This window comes from Microcaecilia unicolor, chromosome 6, assembly GCF_901765095.1.
Source record: "Microcaecilia unicolor chromosome 6, aMicUni1.1, whole genome shotgun sequence".
Lineage (NCBI taxonomy): Eukaryota > Metazoa > Chordata > Amphibia > Gymnophiona > Siphonopidae > Microcaecilia > Microcaecilia unicolor.
This window is the reverse complement of record NC_044036.1, coordinates 168,183,352-168,204,561: the sequence shown is the minus strand read 5'-3', so window position 1 is coordinate 168,204,561 and position 21,210 is coordinate 168,183,352. Positions and strand designations below refer to the sequence as shown.

At 41.1% G+C, this 21,210-nt stretch overlaps 1 protein-coding gene across 1 annotated transcript in view; it reads left to right on the top strand.

The window, feature by feature from the left end:
- SYN2 (synapsin II) overlaps positions 1-21,210 on the top strand; it is a 519,321-nt gene that overhangs the window by 399,007 nt on the left and 99,104 nt on the right. Inside the window, exons 6-7 of the mRNA XM_030205570.1 lie at positions 5,454-5,516; positions 12,759-12,901. Coding sequence (XP_030061430.1) covers positions 5,454-5,516; positions 12,759-12,901 — 206 coding nt within the window. The remainder of the gene's footprint in view (positions 1-5,453; positions 5,517-12,758; positions 12,902-21,210) is intronic.

The following is a 21,210-nucleotide window of genomic DNA, read 5'->3' as shown; positions in this document are numbered from 1 at the left end:
TAAAAGGGGTGGCACTGTGAATAAAAATGATCATACAAGTGACCCTTCATTCAAATTAGTTACTGAGCTCCCAAGCTCTTTTTTACGAATATCCAACCAATCAGAGGAGGTGGTGGTGGAGCAAAATCAAGAAGGGTCCAGGTCGGGTGCCAGACCCAAGAAAGTAAATCGAAAATAACTAATGGGGTCAATATCTCCTCTGTGGAATTAACCCCTATGCAATAGGAGGTTCTAAATAAGGGGTTGTCATTTATCCCTTTAGGTCATTACAATGCCTTTGCAACAAGGCAGGGGCTACATAGATGCTTTAGAGATCTACGATTAAGGGTATTTTTTGGTAATCAAAGAGATCAGGGGCAGGAAAATAGGCTTCAAAGCAGTAAGAAATCTAGGTGGGTTCCCCCAGGGGTACCAGATGCGTCTATAGTGGCATTTCAGAGGCTTGTTCTGAGGGATGTGTCAGCAATGGAGACTAGTAATACATAAGTAATGCCATACTGGGAAAAGACCAAAGGCCAATCAAGCCCAGCATCCTGTCCCCGACAGCGGCCAATCCAGGTCAAGGGCACCTGGCAGATTCCCAAACGTACAAACATTTTATACATATCAGCCAAAAGAGTAATTTGTCTTTTGTTCAGTGGAAGAGTTTACGTGAATTAATGAACAATGCTTCCATTACAATTCAAAGGGCTGAAAAAGGGGGCGCCATTGTGGTGATGGATCAGGATGATTACATACAGGAAGGTAATAGGCAGTTACAACAGAGTGATTATTATAGGGGTATTGATCATGATCCCACAAAGGTACTTCAAAAGGAAATATCTGATTGTGTTAACTCAGCAGTAGCCACTGGCATTTTTTCACAGAAGGAGGGCTGTTTCCTGTGCAATCAACACCCTAAAATTCCATACATATACTTTACTCCCAAAATTCATAAATCCCTTGTGAACCCCCCTTGGGGCGACCCTTCGTATCTACAAGGGGGTCAGTTCTGGAGCCCTTGTCTCAATTCATTGATTTGATCTTAAGGAAGCGGGACACCCGGGCTGATTCGTATGTCAGGGATTCAATGCGTAAGTACATAAGTATTGACATACTGGAAAAGAACAAAGGTCCATCAAGCCCAGCATCCTGTTTCCAACAGTGGCCAATCCAGGTCACAAATACCTGGCAAGATCCCAAAAGAGTACAAAACATTTTATACTGCTTATCCCAGAAATAGTGGATTTTCTCCTAGTCCATTTAATAATGGTCTATGGACTTTTCCTTTAGGAAGCCGTCCAAACTTTTTTAAACTCTGCTAAGCTAACCTTGTTTACCACATTCTCTGGCAACGAATTCCAGAGTTTAATTACACGTTGAGTGAAGAAACATTTTCTCTGATTCATTTTAAATTTACTACATTGTAGCTTCAGCGCATGCCCCCTAGTCCTAGTATTTTTGGAAAGCGTAAACAGACGCTTCACATCTACCCATTCACTCATTATTTTATAGACCTCTATCACATCTCCCCTCAGCTGCCTTTTCTCCAAGCTGAAGAGCCCTAGCCGCTTTAGCCTTTCCTCGTAGGGAAGTCGTCCCATCCCCTTTATCATTTCCGTCGCCCTTTTCTGCTTTAAAGTGTTTTGCGGTATTAATTCTGTTTCTGCACACTAACTCCCCCTTTTACAAAGCTGAGCTAGCGGCTGCCAGTGTGGGAATGCCAACGGAGCCCAATCAAAGTGAATGGCTGTGTCAGCATTGCCGCTCAGCAGCTGCTAGCACAGCTTTGTAAAAGGGAGGTAGCTGTGTGTTAGTGAATTTCGAGCATAGACACATTAGGCAGCTACTGTGTTATACTAAACATGTACTAACTGGCTATGTTGAGTTAACACGAGGGTACTTAGTGCCACTTAAATAGGTTGCGATAAGTGCTCCCATGTTAAGTCTAGGCAGGTACCATGTGCTAAATGATAGTACTAGTGCATGACCTGCCAAAATAAATGAAATAAAAATGTTAAAAGAGCTGCAGGAAAATTCCACATTAACCGCAAATCATAAGTACATAAGTATTGCCATACTGGGAAAGACCAAAGGTCCATCAAGCCCAGCATCCTGTTTCCAACAGTGGCCAATCCAGGTCACAAATACCCGGCAAGATCCCAAAAATGTACAAAACATTTTATATTGCTTATCCCAGAAACAGTGGATTTTCCCCTAGTCCATTTAATAACGGTCTATGGTCTTTTCCTTTAGGAAGCCATCCAAACCTTTTTTAAACTCCGCTAAGCTAACCACATTTACCACATTCTCTGGCAACGAATTCCATAGTTTAATTACACGTTGAGTGAAGAAAAATGTTCTCTGATTCGTTTTAAATTTACTACATTATAGCTTCATCGCATGCCCCCCTAGTCCTAATATTTTTGGAAAGCGTGAAGACGCTTCACATCTACCCGTTCAACTCCACTCATTATTAACGCAATTTGGGGTCCTTTTACTAAGCTGCAAAGAAAAAGAGCCCTGCTCTAGCAGCAGGGGCTGTTTTTGCCACAGCGTGTAAAAAAGACTGAAAATAGCCATGGCCATGCGGTAAGATTGCTCTTAACATGTAGCCATGCAGGGGCTATGCGGGGGAGCACTTACCACCACCCAGTGAGGTGGTGGTAAGTGGTGGTAAGGGCTCCATGCCAACCTGGCAGTAACTGAGTATCCACGCAAAAAAAATATGGGCCAAATTTCCCTTGCACTGGGCATGGCCGCCAAGAGGGGTGGTGTGGGGGGGGGGGGGGGGGACAAAATACCCTGGGCCCGGCACCGGCAACCTTCTTCTTGCTGCCTGCTTCCAGATCTGTCCTTTCCTGCTCCTGTATGCTGCCCAGGACCCGAATGATTACATTAGCACGATATTGCATTAATGCAATCATCCGGGTCCTGATTCCTGGCATGGGCAGGAGAGGAAGGACTGTGGGAGCAGACACGTAGGAAGCAGCTTTCCAGTGCTGGGCCCGGGCCCCCCCCCCCCCCCCCTTGGAGGCAAAGACAGAAAGGTAAGGGGGTGGGCGGGCAGAAGCAGCGATGCGAGTGGTGGGGCGGCACGAGTGAGGCTATCCGATTCTGCCCCAGGCCCGGTTATGTCTCGGTGGCCCTAGCACTGGGGCTGGAACTACCGCCAGCTCCCATGTTGGGCCTGCCATACCTTCAGATTAGCGTGCGGTAAGCCCGTGTTGGTCTTACTGCCACTTTGTTAAAGGGCCCCTAATTTTTTTAAGGAGCACTAATGAAGCAAGTGCACACTCTGAAATGCACATCCCTAGTGGACCAGAGGAAGTGGGCAGAGTGTATTGGTCCAATTTGCTGTCATCCACTGTTTTACAGGTTTAGGGTTAAGTATTTGTGAAAACATCAGAGCTTGCTAAACTAGGAGAGATACAGGGAGAGCTCCCTAATTATGGGTCCATCATAAATTTGCAGTTTGTCACGTTTAGGTGCATTTTTCAAAAGCTCTTATTGTTGTGATGTATTGTTGCTCTGTCTGTTTCTTTGCACATCCATCCTTAATCGTCTTTGGAACTATGTTGTGTGTTAGGCATGCATGCATAGTGCAGGCCATGTCACGAGACAACACACACTGCACATAAAGCCATGAAGGATCCAGGAGTGTGGGTGTAACATCCAAATTGTGCCCTTCCCTGCTAAGGAATAGAGCTTTTATTTTAGCTAGCCCGTTTCAATGGTATAATTTACCAACTGCAGTTAGAGTGCTGATGAATTACCTCACTTTTAGAGAGCAAGTAAAAAGGTTTTGGTTTTTGTCAGGCATATATTACTTGGTTATTATTGCAGTATAAATGCTGTTTTTTTAATCAGGTATTCTGATGAGTGTATGGTATTGTGTATTGTGCATTTGTTTTTATGAAATTTTTTTGTACCCTGCTTAGAACTGAGGTTATGTGATTACAAATCTTTTTAAATGAATTATTTAAATAAAAATAAATAAAACTGATTTTTTTTAAATGGTGAGCCAGTATGGAATAGGAAGAGGAGCAGGAATGATGCTGGCATTTCTCCCCAGCTGTGCCGGCTCTCCGAGAATATTTAATAGCAGCGAGCCAATGGGAGAGGAGGATTGAAAAGAAAGGGATGAGAGACTCAGGAAATGTATCTTTTTGACTTGTTTCTAGCACAGGGGCGGGCAACATCGGTCCTCATGGGACTCAACCCAGTGGGGTTTCAAGATTTCCACAATGAATATACATGAGATCTTTTTGCATCCACTGCCTCCATTGTATGCAAATAGATCTCATGTATATTCTGTGGGGAAATCCTGAAAATGTGACTGTTTTGCAGTGGTTGCCCACCCCTGTTCTAGCCGGGACTTCATATTAACCTGCAAAGGTATCTGGCGGCGGGGGTCGAAAGGGGCGGGGGAAGGGCAGTGGCAGGGGAGGGTCAGCGACTGGGGGGGTGGGCTAAAATGTGCCCCCCCCACCTTGGGCTCTGGACCCCCCTCCCGCTGTGGTCTGGCTATGCCCTGCTTTTTACTAAAGCTTAGTGCGTGCTAACAGACATTAGTATACTCTAAGTGCCACATGGCCTATAAGTGTAAAATAGGACAGTGATGGCAAACCTTTCAGAGACCGAGTGCCCAAACAGCAACCCAAAATCTAATTATTTTTCGCAAAGTGCCAACAGGGCAATTTAACAGGTGGTGCATTCCCCCTCCCCCTCGACCCCCCTCCTTCTCCTGTCCCCCCTCCACCTGCCTCTGAGTTCCAGGCCCCCTCTCTCCCTCCCTCCCTCCCAGTTCCAGGGTCCCCCCTCCCTCCAAATTTTAAAAGCCATCTATCTTGCCTCATCAGGGTTAGGGCGGCAGCAGCGGTAAAAAGCATACAGGCTCGGCTCGGTGCTTAGTTCCATTTTCCCTTCTCTCTCTCTCAACTCTGGCCCCGCCCTTGCGGAAACAGGAAATGATGGCGGGACCAGAGCTGAAGGACAGAGAAGGGAAAACGGAACTAAGCACCGAGCTTAGCCTGCATGCTGCCGTCCTAACCCCGACGAGGTAAAATAGATGACTTTTAAAATTCGGAGGGAGGGGGCATGGAACTCGAAGGGAGGAGGGAACAAACTTACGGTGGGTGAGGCAACGGCGCTCATGCCAACAGAGAGGGTTCTGCGTGCCCTCTCTGGCACGCGTGCCATAGGTTCGCCATCACTGAAATAGGATGTGCAGCATGTAGTGCACACTAATTCCGTTAGCACATGCTGAACTTAAGTAAAAGGATTCCTAAGGATGGAATGTGTCCAATGGTTGCAGCCGTTTTCTGCCTGAATTTGTCCTATAGACTCTATGCCATAAAACTTTAGTAAATCTTATTGGGAAGGATCCGTTCTAGAATTCCCACTAACAAAAATCTAGATATTCATCATAATTAACCCAAATAAAAACAACTTCTTTCTTTTCTTTTTTTCAGTTAGCAATGCCAACATTTCCTGTTGTTGTGAAGATCGGACATGCACACTCGGGCATGGGAAAGGTACAGTTATTGCTCCTTTATTTTGGTATTTACATATTATTGGATGGTGGGATGATATTGAGACCGCGGGAGATAGATCAGCAAACCCAGAAATTCAATGCTGGGGTCATATCCAGCCACCAGCATTGAATTTCTGGCGCTTTTCTGGGCACCGCAAACATAGCCGGTTAAGCCGATATTAATCAGCTGACCAGCTAAATTATAGCAGCAAAAAGTAGACCTGCTATTTACATGGGTCTGTCCGGCCTCTAAATGTAACCGGTAACCAGCTGTGTCACGTGACATAGCTTCTGACTGGGCTAGTCGCTGACCCGGACATTCAGCAGGAGATAGCTGGTTATCTCCCGCTCAATATAGGCAGATAACTGGCTTGAAGGTATTTAACAGGCAAGTTGCCATTCCTGGCTAGTTCAACACTTTTGATTATCAGTTAGATTGTTTTAAAGTCAGACTTCATGGAGCTAATATCCATTTTCGGACAGATTCTACATATGGTGCCCAAAAAAATCAGCGCCGAACAAACCTATGCTTAGCACTATTCTATAAACCTTGCCTAAAGATAGGCGCGATTCATAGAATATGCGTAGCAGTTGTCCTGCGACTAAAATATAGGTGCAGTCATTTATGTCAGCTAAAACCTGGTGTAAATGCCCACGTCTTATTTAGGCATGGATCAGGCATATTCTGTAACAGTGTGCATACATTTTAGGAACGCCCACAACCTGTGCATGCCCACCATGGCCACGCCCCTCTTTGTGATCTATACATTAGAATTTACATGCACCGCTTTAGAAAATACACTTAGAAAGTTACCCGCGTAAATTCTTTCTTTTTTTTTGGAGTTTCAAACAAAGAAAGTGTTTAGAGGGTCAGACTGTGCATATTACAGAAGGTAACACAAGAGTTTACATATTTGGATAATTCTCCAGGGTGTACGGCATTGGTTCATCTAAGTATTCTTCAATGGGTGTGGTGAAAGTGGCATTCTTCTTAAATGGAGTGTCTCTCGTCCGGATATTTGAAACACCTGCCATTTTGTGTACATTCTCTGTCCAAAATGTCACGGCCTGCTCTCTACGGTAGTCATGTTCCTTAGTTGGTGGTGGAGGGATGGATTTGAAGCCCTCCACTTTATAGTCGTGGTGCATTGTAGATTCTGTCTGCATCAGTTTTGGTGTAGGGGGATCAAATTTTTTAAATGTTTCTTTACAGATTTGGCTGTAGAGGAGTCGCTCTATAATCTCCTCCTGTTTCCCTTTCCAACGAGTGCTATTTACATGCATAAATTCTAATTAGTGCCAATTAGTGTTGATAATTGCTCATTAGCGATCAATTATCAGTGCTGAGTAGCTTGTTAAACAATTAAGTTGTGCACACAAATCGGATACTCATGCACTTTAGTCACCATTTGTAGAATCTGTGGGTTTACACCTGATATTTAACCGCAGTGGTCAGTGGTTAAGCCAAATGCCAGTCACTATAATTAAAATGAAACCAGATATTCAGCTCTATACCTGGTTACTAGCTGGTGCTGAATATCCAGTGTCAGTACCAACCCAGGCATGCTATTCAGATAATGGCAATAATCAGACCGTTAACTGGATAAGGTTTGACAACCTTTGGGGAGTTCTGAATATCACAGCTAACCAGAGAACCTCCAACTCCACCCAAGCTCTGCCTACCAACCGGCATTGTTTGGACAGTGCTAAAGTGGTCAAAGGATACATTCGGCAGCACTATCCCATTGGACTGCTGAATATCCCTCTTGCTGGTACTTATCCAGTTAGCCTTTGAATATCGATCTCAATGGATTTAATTATTTACCATTTTCCAGATCCAAGATCAAGGCAAGTTACATATTCAGATACAGTTGGTATGTACTTATCCCCTAAAAATTTACCACTTAAGTTATATGCGAGGCAGAGGGGAGCAAATTGGATTCCCCAAGGTCACAAGGAGCATCAATTGGAGATGCGGGATTTGAACCCTGACTCCTCCGGTTCTCAACTTGCTACTATAACTAATTGGCTCCTCCTCCACACTTGATGTTAGGTGATCATATTACTGTAAAGGAACAGATTATCACGTGCACTGCCAGTCTCTTAAATGTTCCGGAAATCTGCTGCATTCCTTGGGCGACCTGCCACAGTTTCCATTGTAGTCAGTGGTGGATGGAGAGTAAGTGGTCTGCCATATTGACCAGTGAGGAAACCACGGAACCACCACAGATTGTTAGAACATTAAGGGAACTGACTGTGGAACTGGTGAAGTCATGGTTTATTTTTCTGAATTGGTTTCCTACAGCAAAACAAACAATTATTTTGGGTCATGGTGATTTTACAGTCTTATGGGAAATGAATTGGAGACTTGAGTAGGCTGAAAAATATTTTGAGAAAAAAAAATATGAGACTTTGAATTTAAAGACACAATACTAGCCAATGGTTTAGTTAGCAGTTAAAATCATTAGAGATATTATTCTTTTGTTTAATTCCTTTAAGATAGACAGTCTAATTATATACATATAAATAAATGACAAAGTAATTTGTGGTCTAATAACTGAATATAGTCATCAAAACTACCAATTAATCAATATCATTCATTTAAGGCAGTTCCCAATAATATTATGTGGACTATCAGATGATGAGCCATAAAAATATCTCTCATGGCATTCAGCATATATAAAAGTATGCCTCCATTCATCATCAGTCCAGAAAAAAAATTTCTATTTTAATGTAAACATTCAAATAAAGTCCAATCCAGCTTCAAAAGATTAATTTTCTCCTTTCATTATGAAAATACTTATAAAAACTAATCTCAATCATAGCCGCTGCATCTCAGGCACAGAAAAGTCTCCGACATAGCGCCATGTTTCGCATAGTAGTTTAAAGAGTTTCTCTGGCACTCGTCTCTTCCAATCCTATGCTGCTAACTCACATGGCCCACGTAATATTATTCATATAAATAAATGACCAGACCTGCCAGAATGCCATACAGCCATCACACTGATAAATGGGTAGTTTTAGCACAAACATATGGAAGGGGATTTTTGAAAAAATGAAGACTTCAAAATGTGATAACATTTGTGCACAGCCGATAAAAATTTAATTAGTATTTCCTTGGTCTCCATGGCTTAGGGATCTTGGACTCGAATTGTGGACTTAAGTGAGGTTAATAGAATATTTTTTCTTATATTAATTTCTGTATTAACATTTTAATTTAACTGAACTTTTCTGTACAAGTATATTATTGCTTGTTTAACAATAGAAATTAATAAATAAAACAATTATAAAAAATAAAAATAAAACAATAAAAACAAAATGTGATAACATGGGAAAATGAACAAAAGTAGCAATAGCACCAAGAAATAAGCACGTTCATATGGTAAAGGAATTAATAGTAGAGGAGTTGCCTAATGGTTAGTGCAGTGGACTAACCATTAGGCGGGAGGAACTGGGCTCAATTCCCACTGAAGCTCCTTGTGAGCCTGGACAAGTCACTTAGGTCCCCTTTTACAAAGCTGTGGCAAAAGAGGGCCTGCGCTGACGTCGATGTGTGATTTTGATGTGCGACGAGGCCCCCTTTTACTGCAGAGGGTAACAGGCGGGCCTTTTTTTTCAGGAAATAGCCGTGCGACAAGTGAAGCACTTGCTGCACGGTCATTTCGGGGGGAGCACTTACCACCACCCATTGAGGTAAGGGATCCCGTGCTAACCCAGTGGTAAATGGGCAGCACATGGCACTACCCAGTTACCCTAAATACTACTCAGAAGCGTGTCGATTATCACTTCATTCGTAAATCAATCAAAAATATGAGATATCTACAGTTGACGATGTAGTAGAATTGTCTAAGGAGGAAAAGCCTCAAATAAACGTTAGGACACTCCGTTGTTAATATAGTAATTAACTTAAGGGAGGCCAACACATTTATCACCGGCTGAAAAACCTCCTGCTTATGCTTTCCCTAACTCTTCAGAAAAGCTGTTAGATTCAAATGTGAAAAAAGACTGAAGACTTATCTTTCAAGTCACCCAGTAGTCTGCTGAATCTCTAACCACTAACCACGGCCGTGACTACTGATAGCTCTTCACACCACTTCCTGAGGCTCACGTGCTTTCTTTTCGTTTTGCATTCTTCTTTGCACCATTGAGTCCCTGTTCTCTATGGATAAAATTTGGCCATTTACACCCTAATTCTACATTTGGTGCTCAAAATTGCATGCCCAAATTTGGGAGCACATCTGATTTGTGCATGTAGTTTAATTGATAAATGAATCAATTAGCACCAATAATTGGATGCTAATAATCAATTATCAGTGCTAATTGTCATTAATTTAAATTTACTTATGCATGTTTAGGCACCAGTATCCACATGTAAATATTATACATGGACCCGAAAAGAGGGCATGGCTATGGCTATGGGAGGGGCATGGGTGGATTAGGGACATTCCTGGAATGTATGCACAGTTTTATATAATAAGGGAGATCTATGCCTAATTTAGGCATGAGAATTTACACCAGGTTTTCCTTGGTGTAAATCCTCATGTCCAAAATTGGGCATGAATCATAGCACCAAATGCTATTCTATAAATGGTGTCCAACTTTGAGTCAAACAGGGAAAGAAAATCCACCTGGGTGGATGGACAACAGAATCCCACATAATCAATAGAGTATAAGGGAAAGTGGGAAATGGACCAATGACTTAAGAGACTGGGACAGCTGGATCATATACAGGAAATATTTTATTACAGATTCAACACAGATCTATGTTTCGGCCACAGGCCTGCCTCAGGAGTCTAAAAAAATGTGTAAAAAAACAAATAGATGTAAACTAAATAATAAAATAATACTAAATATATGATGTAATTTTAAAAAGATAATAAATACATAATGCAAATATAAGAACAATTACAATGTAAAAATAAAAATTAAACATATATAATGGACTTAAAAATGAAACCAAACAGCATAAAGTACATAATATCAATATGTACAATGTCAAAAGACATATGAAAAAAAGAATTGAAAAATGATTATTATTTGTAAAATGTGTATCATAATGATAAAAATAATGAAAATCATGATAATACAAGAATATATATTGGTGTTCTAAGGGGACATTTGTCTACTAGATTGTAAGCTCTTTGAGCAGGGACTGTCTTTCTTCTATGTTTGTGCAGTGCTGCGTACGCTTTGTAGCGCTATAGAAATTCTAAATAGTAGTAGTAGTAGTAGTAGACATTAAAGACCATCCTCCAAATAAATAAATAAATAAATAAATAAATAAGCAAGGGGTAGAACCACACATTCTGGTTAAGTACATCCATCATAAAACGACTAATGAGAATTATAAAAAGATAAGGGTAATAAAGGTAGAGGCAACACGCTACACTGAGTAATGATACAAATACTGATTTAAAACCTAGCAAACAGTTTTATATGTTGACAACAGTGTATTAAGATAAGTGATGGCACTGGTCAGATAACATGCCTACAGGTCGCTGGAAAGTGCAGTGATCTTAACACTATATGTTTTTAAATAGCACATCTAGTGGGTATATATATGCACTCCCCTTAAAGTAAGTGATGTGCAGTGAAGACCTAGGAAAAATAAAGATTAAAGATTACATCATATATTTAGTATTATTTTATTATTTGGTTTACATATATATGTTTTTTTACATATTTTTTTTAGACTCCTGAGGCAGGCCTGTGACCGAAATACAGATCGATGTTGAGTCTGTAATAAAATATTTCCTGTCTATGATTGGTCATTGGTCCATTTTCCACTTCTACTATAAGTCCAACTTTGCGTGACATTTATAGACAAGCGCTCAGTACTAATTTTTATCTGTGCACAAATTTGGGTGCCACTTACACAACTGAGTCCATAGCAAGTTAGAACACCTCATTTTTTTTCAACATAAGGGCTGAAAAATACAGACATAAGCAAAGTTATGTATTCTCTCCCTGCAAATGCATAACTCGTTTGAATATCAGGTCTATGCTTTTCAAGGTGATATTTCACCATCATAACATAACAATTTGTAAATCTCAGAAAGATATTGGTGAGTCAAAAAGTAATGAGATCTCAACAGTGCTTTCCTAATCAGCAGACACTTTTTCTGAACATGTAATATCCGCAAGTCATATGCACATATCCATGACACAATGCCAAAGGAATACTTTGAAGAGGTATTGGGAGGTTCTTGCCTATTCCTGTACCCAATGCTGCTGTTTGCTTATATTCCTTTAACCTTGAGATATCACAGCTGAGACGACAGCCATGACAGTGCTTCTGTAACTGGGCAGCCAGAAGTACCTCTGACTGATGTAGTCCTCAAGTTATTCCCCCCCCCCCCCCCGAGTCTCATCATCACCCGGTTTAGCATCATCATGTGCACGCGGCCTTTGCCAGACCACTTTGTAAGGATCCTGCCTAGGTCCACCAATTGCAAGCAGCTCTCTAAACAATTGAATCCTTTTTGTTTAACCATTAAATATAGTTGATTGAGAAATATCATATGATTCCTGGCTGACAACTGAAATCCACGAAAATGAACGTCCAGTGTTAATACTTATCCCAGTGGTTCCCAAACCTGGTCCTGGAGGCATCTCAGCCAGTCTGGTTTTCAGGATATCCACAATGAATATTCATGAGAGAGATTTTCATGCACTGCCTCCACTACATGCAAATCTCTCTCATGAATGTTCATTGTGGATATCCTGGAAACCTGACTGACTGGGGTGCCTCCAGGATCAGGTTTGGGATTTGGGAACCACTGACTTATCCAACTGGAAAAGAAAGAGGAGAGAGAGAGAGATCATGAGCTCCTTACAAACATTCAATCTCTAAATTCCTTCTAAAGGTGGGATTTCATCCAAGAGCTGTGGATGAACTAATATGAATTCAAGCACAGTGACTAAATTAGTGTATATATTACATAAGAACATTTTATATCTGCAATGATACACTAAAAACAATCACCGTATCTGGCACAAGAAGTAAAGGAAGATTGTTTCAGTATTGAATTATAAATGGTTATCATATTATTTGAACTGGTGGTATTCAGTTGCAAATTGTTTTAAAATGCTGATAAATATGTCTTAGATAATATCACAGGTAGAAAGGTAGTTTCACTTTTTTAACCTGTATTGCTTCAAACTGTATTTTTCCAAATCTGTCTAATCATGTTTGCTCTCTTCTCTTCTCTTCTTCATGCTGCTGTCTGTGGGATACTGAAAGGTCAAGGTAGACAATCATTACGATTTTCAGGACATAGCCAGTGTGGTGGCTCTGACCCAGACCTATGCTACCACGGAACCCTTCATAGATTCTAAATATGACATCAGAATACAAAAGATAGGCAGTAACTACAAAGCCTACATGTGAGCAAATATCACCGTCCTTCTTATGCATGTCGTCACCTTCCAAAGAAGGGAGGTGGTGATCCAGTCGTACTCATTTTGTATACCGTGTCACCTAGATCAGGGGTTCTCAAACCTCTCCTGGGGGACCACCAGCCAGTCAGGTTTTCAGGATATCCCTAATGAATATGCATGAGAAAGATTTGCCTGTCATGGAGGTCATAGGCATGCAAATCATTCTCATGCATATTCATTGTGGATATCCTGAAACCCTGACTGCCTGGAGGTCCTCCACTGACCTTGATGATAGAGGTACTCAATGAGATGAAATCAATGGAAAATCTTCTGGTAGTATCTATATCTTCATAATTTATTTTACAGAGGTTCATGGGAACTACATTTACAGACGTTGTAGAGTAATAGATTTAACTGGGGATTTTTTCTGTGCAAGCATCCATTGTTTTTTGTGATCAAGATGAGCAACAGATTATGTTTTAGGGTCTGAATTTCAGTCCCAAATGTTCACCTGAATGTTATAGCAACTTTCTTCAGCAGCCTCAGATGCCTGCCTTGAAGACAAACATATTGCAGAAATAAGAAATAAATCATGATATGAATCATAAGAAAGAAATTAGAGTAAGCTCTTCCAAGTATGTAATCTTTTTTCAGTGTAGAGAACAGTGTCATTATGGAAATCATTTTAAAAGGCGTGCATGGTATTTGCATATGTAAATAGTAAGTTTATGCATAGAATAGTCCAATCTATCAGTTTCTAGATCAGTTTCAAAAAAGCCACTACTTGCACAGATACGCCTGCATCATGCACAGTTCTCAATGGGACATGTTCCAGATATGGTGTGGGTGAGTCTGAGAAGCATGCATGTGCATCTTTTTTTGCAAAGGAAATGCATGTCTAATTTGTAACATGTACACGTGCTCCGATGCATTGGTAAGTGTCAGGTAAATATTCATTTAGACCTGGGGTTTGGAGACATGATAGAGGGTACAATTTTGCTAACCTTTCTAACATTGTATAAATCACTTCAGAAATGGAAAATAGAACATTTTGTAGATTTGCTCCTCAATTGGCGTCCCTTGATATCCAGTTTGTAAAATGGGGCACTTACACCTGCAGGTTGCAAAATCACTGCTTATATGTGTATGTACTCTGACTTGTGCATTCAAAACCCTGAGTGATGTCACTTTTTTAACATATTCCTTTGCAAAAAGGCTGATCCCGTTTCATTGAGTAAGTGCTTGGGTAAATGCCCTTGCAATTGTATCCCCCTCCCCCTATGCATGTTGAGTAGGCATAAGAAAGCACATTGGGGTCTCTTTTATTAAAAGCCTTTTCAATTTGATATTCACAACAAAAATTTGTGTCTGTGCATGTGCAGAGACCACGTACCACACTGAACATACACTATATTAAGGCAGAGTATCTAATACCTCAATAATACCTTCTAAGCTCATAATCATGCAATTATAGCAGATAATAGTTCTGGATGGTTTGACTATGCTTAGACATCTCTGATCATTAACTGCCGCTGTCTAAATACTTTTTATAACTATGATAACCAATATATGAATAAACCACAAAGTATTTCTCTCCTTGGTCATGCATTTAATCTTATCTAAGCCTTTAAGACTTAAAATGTTTTTTAACTAATGATATATTTAAGTATTTTACTTCTTGATTATGTAATGCTATTTGTCTAGACCTTTAGGTCTTAAAATGTTTTAATTATTGATATATTTAAATATTTCATTTCGTATTGTAATGGTGGTCATTGTACTAATAAGGTTCTCTGGATAACTGATGGTTAAAAGTTGATTTACAGTTGATTGTACTCTGCTTAGAACTTGATGATCAAGCAGATTATAAATGCCACATTAAATTAAATTACATTTATGTATGTCGCTGGATATATATCTATACAGTGCAGCCTGTGTAGAGAAGAGAGACATCACCACAGAGATTTCTGTAGAATTACATTTTTCAGCACTATGGTTAAACATGTTACCACAGTCAATGACTCAATTCTCTACAGTAAATTACAGAATGTGGCTACTGTTTATTTCTTTATCAAACCCTTTTATACCGCCTCTCCAAACTGAAGACATCCAAGTTATTGTGTAAATCAACAGAAAAAGTACAAATAGCAGCAATTTAACATATAAAACAAACAAAAATACCCATTCAATAGCACACAACCAACCAGTCTTGCAAATCCATTCTGGGAAACCACCATAACCTCAATCAAAACAGAAATTTATGCATTGTCCAGACAGAGGAAGAAAGGCTGTAACGCTGAGTTGAGCTTGCCTCAGAGCCCTCTGGCTAGATCACAATTCTGTAGTTGAAGGATTCCTACAAATACAGTGGTCTCTTACCCCTCAGGACCGAAAATGCCCAATCTTCTAGAACCTTCCACATTAACAACAGAGGAGGAGGGCTAATTTAATTTAGGCTTTAATACCTTGCCCCTAATAACCTTTTTTCTTCAGACTGGCCCTTCCTAACTTTCCACTCCTTAATAGCACCTACAGCCTGTCACAACTCCAGTCCTTCCTTCCATCATCCTCTGTTCCCTCTAAGCTGAGCAGGAATCCTTCCCCTACAGTCCTGCCAGTGGGAGGGGTGCTGTTTCACTGTCACATTTTCAATAGTGAGGGACAGGCAAGCTCTGCAAGACTCCAGGGAACCTACCTGCCCCTATCGATTGAAAATACAATATTGAAACACAACCACCACCCTCCCTGGTAGATTCCTCTGAGCAGAGAGAACAGTGTTCCCATCCATATGTTACACAACACATTCAAATGCCTAGATTATCCCAAATTATAAAAACTTGTCTCTGTCTCCATGGACTACAGCCAGATACTTGATAAGTGTATTGCTGGCTCTTTGATTTATAGGCTGTTTCTATTAGAATTGTGTCTTATACTGTAATTGTTTATTATGATGTTACACTCATGTATGCATGATATATTTGAATTGGGTTTAAACTACATAATTCCCCTTAACCATAAACAGTAAAAGTAGAATATAAATACTATGTCAAATTAAATTACGTTAAATGTTCCAAGACTGTCCCAAGTGGCATACTAAGGGGCATACCCTTCTGATGTGTCCCTTAGGCAGGTTCCACCTAGAAACCTTTCCCTTTTAACAGATGAAATCAGTGATCTCATGGGTGGAGTTTAGCACTCTGGACCAACATCAGCATGCCACAGGCGTTAAGGAAACTCACTAACAAGCTCAGAGGCCTTTTCTTTTTTTTATTTTATTTATTTATCATTTTACTTAATTACATTCACATTTATCACATAAATGTAAGGAAATACAGAAATTAATATAAAAAGGAAGACATTTTCTCTCAACAACATATGTTTACATAATTGCCCACAATTGGAAGATCCAAGATCAGGAAAACAATCAAAGAAAATAAGAAAAACTCAAAATGGTTAATCTTACACTTCACATTTTCTGAGGGAGGAAGGTTAATCGGTTATTGCAGCCGGTATAGTGGTAACTGAAGGAAGTTGCTACAGAGGATTCTTCATCTGTTTCCACAAACTCTTATAATTTCTTAGGTTCAAACAAATAAGTAATAAGGAAATAAAACACTTATAAGGGAATCGCGCTAGGAAGGTCCCACCTAGGGCAATGATTCCTGGCTCAAAAGCCAAGACCTCACACCTCCCAGTCTGCGATTCCCTTGATGTGTCAGGAAATATATGCATCTTTGAACCCAAAAAACTATCAACCATGTATCGGAAATACAATTTCAAAACATTGTTCCTATCTAAATCAAAGACGAAAGTCACTAATAATAACTCTAATTTTAGTCACCAAAAGGTGGCTATCAGAAGGTATTAGCAAAGTATCAGAGAAATATTTCTTCAAAGAATTCAGTAGCTGATATATAGGATATTATAGGTAAATTTATCATTCTCAAGTTATTTTCCCTTAATTGGTTCTCCAGAAATTCCAATTTATACAAGAATGATAACTATTCTTCATTACCAAATTATCTGATTTTCATAGAGAAGCCATCTCACATAGTGAAAAATTTTAAACATCTGAAGAAGAGAGTTATTCACATTCTGCTGCAGTTCCTTTAGTACGTCCATTATGACATTATTGGCTTCACCAAGTCCAATTTCTCCACAGAAACCGCTCCAGATATCTTCGGGGGGAAGAGCTCACTCTCCAATCCCCCAGTTGGTTTATTATCCGACTCGATGCTGGGCCAGGACCTCCTCGGGTCACATGAAAATCCTAACCCACTTCAGGCGTTTCCATTATTGACCTCCATAGCGAAGCATTACTATTTCCAGGTCTTGGAGGGGTCGTGCCAACAGGGGGACTCAAAGTCACTCCCTCCACTGAGATTCAGCAATAAAGCCTTGCTGTTCCCCGAAGCAAGAACCGATATCCCCGACGTTATGACCCCGAATCTCTCCAAAATAGACTGAGAAGTGGTGGGAACCCCAGCCGTGTTCGAGGAGGACAGCACCACGGCTTTGCCTTTTCTCTTCCCCATTCTCTGGGGAGTGCGCCCTCTTCTTCAGGCATTCTGGTGTAAAACGGGAACTCAACTAGCGTACGTCCTCCCTCAACGCCATCTTGGATCCTCCAGGTTGGGACACTCTTTGTCTGGTTTCTCCTCAGAGGCCTATCTGATATGGGTAACCCTACAGTCATTGAAACACGGAAGCCCCTCCACCACTTACAAGGTGGTGTCCCTTCGGAGGGGCTCAGAGGCCTTTCCACATACTCAGTCTCTGCGAGCACTTTTCTGCTGGCAGTCTCAGGTTCAAGATGGGTCTATGAATAACTGTCAGATTGGAGTCTGAGAAGTATGTCCACCATCTTTGGTATCAGTAGCACATAGAGCCTTCTCTCAATCTTCAGAATGTACACAGAGCACTTTGGAAGCTTACAGGTTTCACAGTATAGGCTATTTAAATAGCCTATTTTCACTTGTTTCCCAGCTGTTGTTGCTGAAAACATGTTCTTTTGTAATTCTTAAAGGCTGGGATCCCTGCCTCAGCCAGTGAACTTCATACAGGAAGTCTTCTAGCTAAACCTGCTGCTCTGTACAGAACCTGCCTGAGGCCCCAGACTCCAGTCCAGGCAGGCACAAGATTCAAGGTCCATCACAACCTTTACAGTAGTAGAAACTGGAACCTCATTCTCAGAGTCCCCCTCCCCCAATTCTGTCTTAAAGTAGACTGCTTTTTTCACATTTATTTGTTTATTTGGATTTTGCTCACACCTTTTTCAGTAGTAGCGCAAGGTGAGTTACATTCAGGTACACTGGATATTTTCCATTTTCCCTGTCCCTGGCTCACAACCTAAGTTTGTACGTGAGGCAATAAAGGGTTAAGTGATTTGCCCAAGATCACAAGGAGCAGCAGTGGGAGTTGAACCGGGCACCTATCAAGACTGGTACTTTAACCACTAGGCCACTCCTCCACTCCACAATGAGTTTCTAATGCCTAGAAACTGTATGGTTTTTTTATCCCATATTTTGAGATGAACTAATAGAAAAAAAAACCAAAAATGACTTTTTGCTAGAGATGATATATTTATTAAACTAAAGAGCATTTTGAGATTCAACCTGTGGGACCTCTGAGGTCCCTTCCTCAAGCAGTAATTGCCTCAAAAGTTTGCAGCTTCAAACATTTGATATCCTCATAAAGATATCTCTATTCAATGTTTTTGCCAGTTTGCTTTTAACTCATTTTAATTTTGGCAGATTAAGACTATACTCCCTTTCTATAGTCCCACATTGTAAATATCAAACACAATATGTGGGACCAACTCCAAAGTAAAGCAGCAATTTATTAACACCAGTATAGTAATTACAAAACAGTTTGATCTATTAGAGGGCAATGCTAGAAAAGTGAACCTATATTTAGGCACTCAGGGGGTACATACAGTGGGGGAAATAAGTATTTGATCCCTTGCTGATTTTGTAAGTTTGCCCACTGACAAAGACATGAGCAGCCCATAATTGAAGGGTAGGTTATTGGTAACAGTGAGAGATAGCACATCACAAATTAAATCCGGAAAATCACATTGTGGAAAGTATATGAATTTATTTGCATTCTGCAGAGGGAAATAAGTATTTGATCCCCCACCAACCAGTAAGAGATCTGGCCCCTACAGACCAGGTAGATGCTCCAAATCAACTCGTTACCTGCATGACAGACAGCTGTCAGCAATGGTCACCTGTATGAAAGACACCTGTCCACAGACTCAGTGAATCAGTCAGACTCTAACCTCTACAAAATGGCCAAGAGCAAGGAGCTGTCTAAGGATGTCAGGGACAAGATCATACACCTGCACAAGGCTGGAATGGGCTACAAAACCATCAGTAAGACGCTGGGCGAGAAGGAGACAACTGTTGGTGCCATAGTAAGAAAATGGAAGAAGTACAAAATGACTGTCAATCGACAAAGATCTGGGGCTCCACGCAAAATCTCACCTCGTGGGGTATCCTTGATCATGAGGAAGGTTAGAAATCAGCCTACAACTACAAGGGGGGAACTTGTCAATGATCTCAAGGCAGCTGGGACCACTGTCACCACGAAAACCATTGGTAACACATTACGACATAACGGATTGCAATCCTGCAGTGCCCGCAAGGTCCCCCTGCTCCGGAAGGCACATGTGACGGCCCGTCTGAAGTTTGCCAGTGAACACCTGGATGATGCCGAGAGTGATTGGGAGAAGGTGCTGTGGTCAGATGAGACAAAAATTGAGCTCTTTGGCATGAACTCAACTCGCCGTGTTTGGAGGAAGAGAAATGCTGCCTATGACCCAAAGAACACCGTCCCCACTGTCAAGCATGGAGGTGGAAATGTTATGTTTTGGGGGTGTTTCTCTGCTAAGGGCACAGGACTACTTCACCGCATCAATGGGAGAATGGATGGGGCCATGTACCGTACAATTCTGAGTGACAACCTCCTTCCCTCCGCCAGGGCCTTAAAAATGGGTCGTGGCTGGGTCTTCCAGCACGACAATGACCCAAAACATACAGCCAAGGCAACAAAGGAGTGGCTCAGGAAGAAGCACATTAGGGTCATGGAGTGGCCTAGCCAGTCACCAGACCTTAATCCCATTGAAAACTTATGGAGGGAGCTGAAGCTGCGAGTTGCCAAGCGACAGCCCAGAACTCTTAATGATTTAGAGATGATCTGCAAAGAGGAGTGGACCAAAATTCCTCCTGACATGTGTGCAAACCTCATCATCAACTACAGAAGACGTCTGACCGCTGTGCTTGCCAACAAGGGTTTTGCCACCAAGTATTAGGTCTTGTTTGCCAGAGGGATCAAATACTTATTTCCCTCTGCAGAATGCAAATAAATTCATATACTTTCCACAATGTGATTTTCCGGATTTAATTTGTGATGTGCTATCTCTCACTGTTACCAATAACCTACCCTTCAATTATGGGCTGCTCATGTCTTTGTCAGTGGGCAAACTTACAAAATCAGCAAGGGATCAAATACTTATTTCCCCCACTGTATGTGGAGCCTATTCGATAATGGAAAGTAAACCAAGATAGAGAGAGACAGAGAGGAGATGCTGGATGGAAGGGGAAGAGAGGAGAGATGCTGGATAGAAGGGAGGAGGGAGATATAGAGTATATTTATACTGTCTTGACTTGAGGAAAGGTTTCAGCCTCTGAAAGCTAATCAAAAAAAGTATTTAGTCCAATAAAAAGGTACCATTTTATTTTCCTGGAAGTTAATTTTATTATGGTATGATAGAATTACTCTATAGGTCCTGCGTGACATTTGTAGGGCTTTGTATTACTCACATTATGCCTGGTACTGGATTTTGGGTTTGGATTTAGATCACGTCTTTTCTCAGCAATAGCTGAAGGTGAGTTTCATTGAGGTATAGTATATATTTCCATGTCCCTGGAGAGCTTACACTCTAAGATTGTACATGAGAGGCAACAGAGGATTAAGTGACTTGCCCACAATCTCAAGGAGCTGCAGTGGGATTTGAACTGTCTTCCATGGTTCTCATTTCACTGCTCTGTTAGGCACAACTAATACAGGTAATGTATTCCAAATATAACACTGGTTCTGCTCAAACACTTCTCAATGTCTGCTAAGCTCTTTAGGGTAGGCATCTGGACCAGGATCTACAAAAATGTCATAGGTTTTACGAGCTGGGCGTAGGCCGGAGCTGGGGCTTGGGAGGGGTTTGCCAACTCTGTTCAGTTACTCAGTTAGTCCAGCTCCGAGAATTTCACTCACACACTGGGTTTTTATAAAAACAGTTCAACTTTACTAACAGGAAT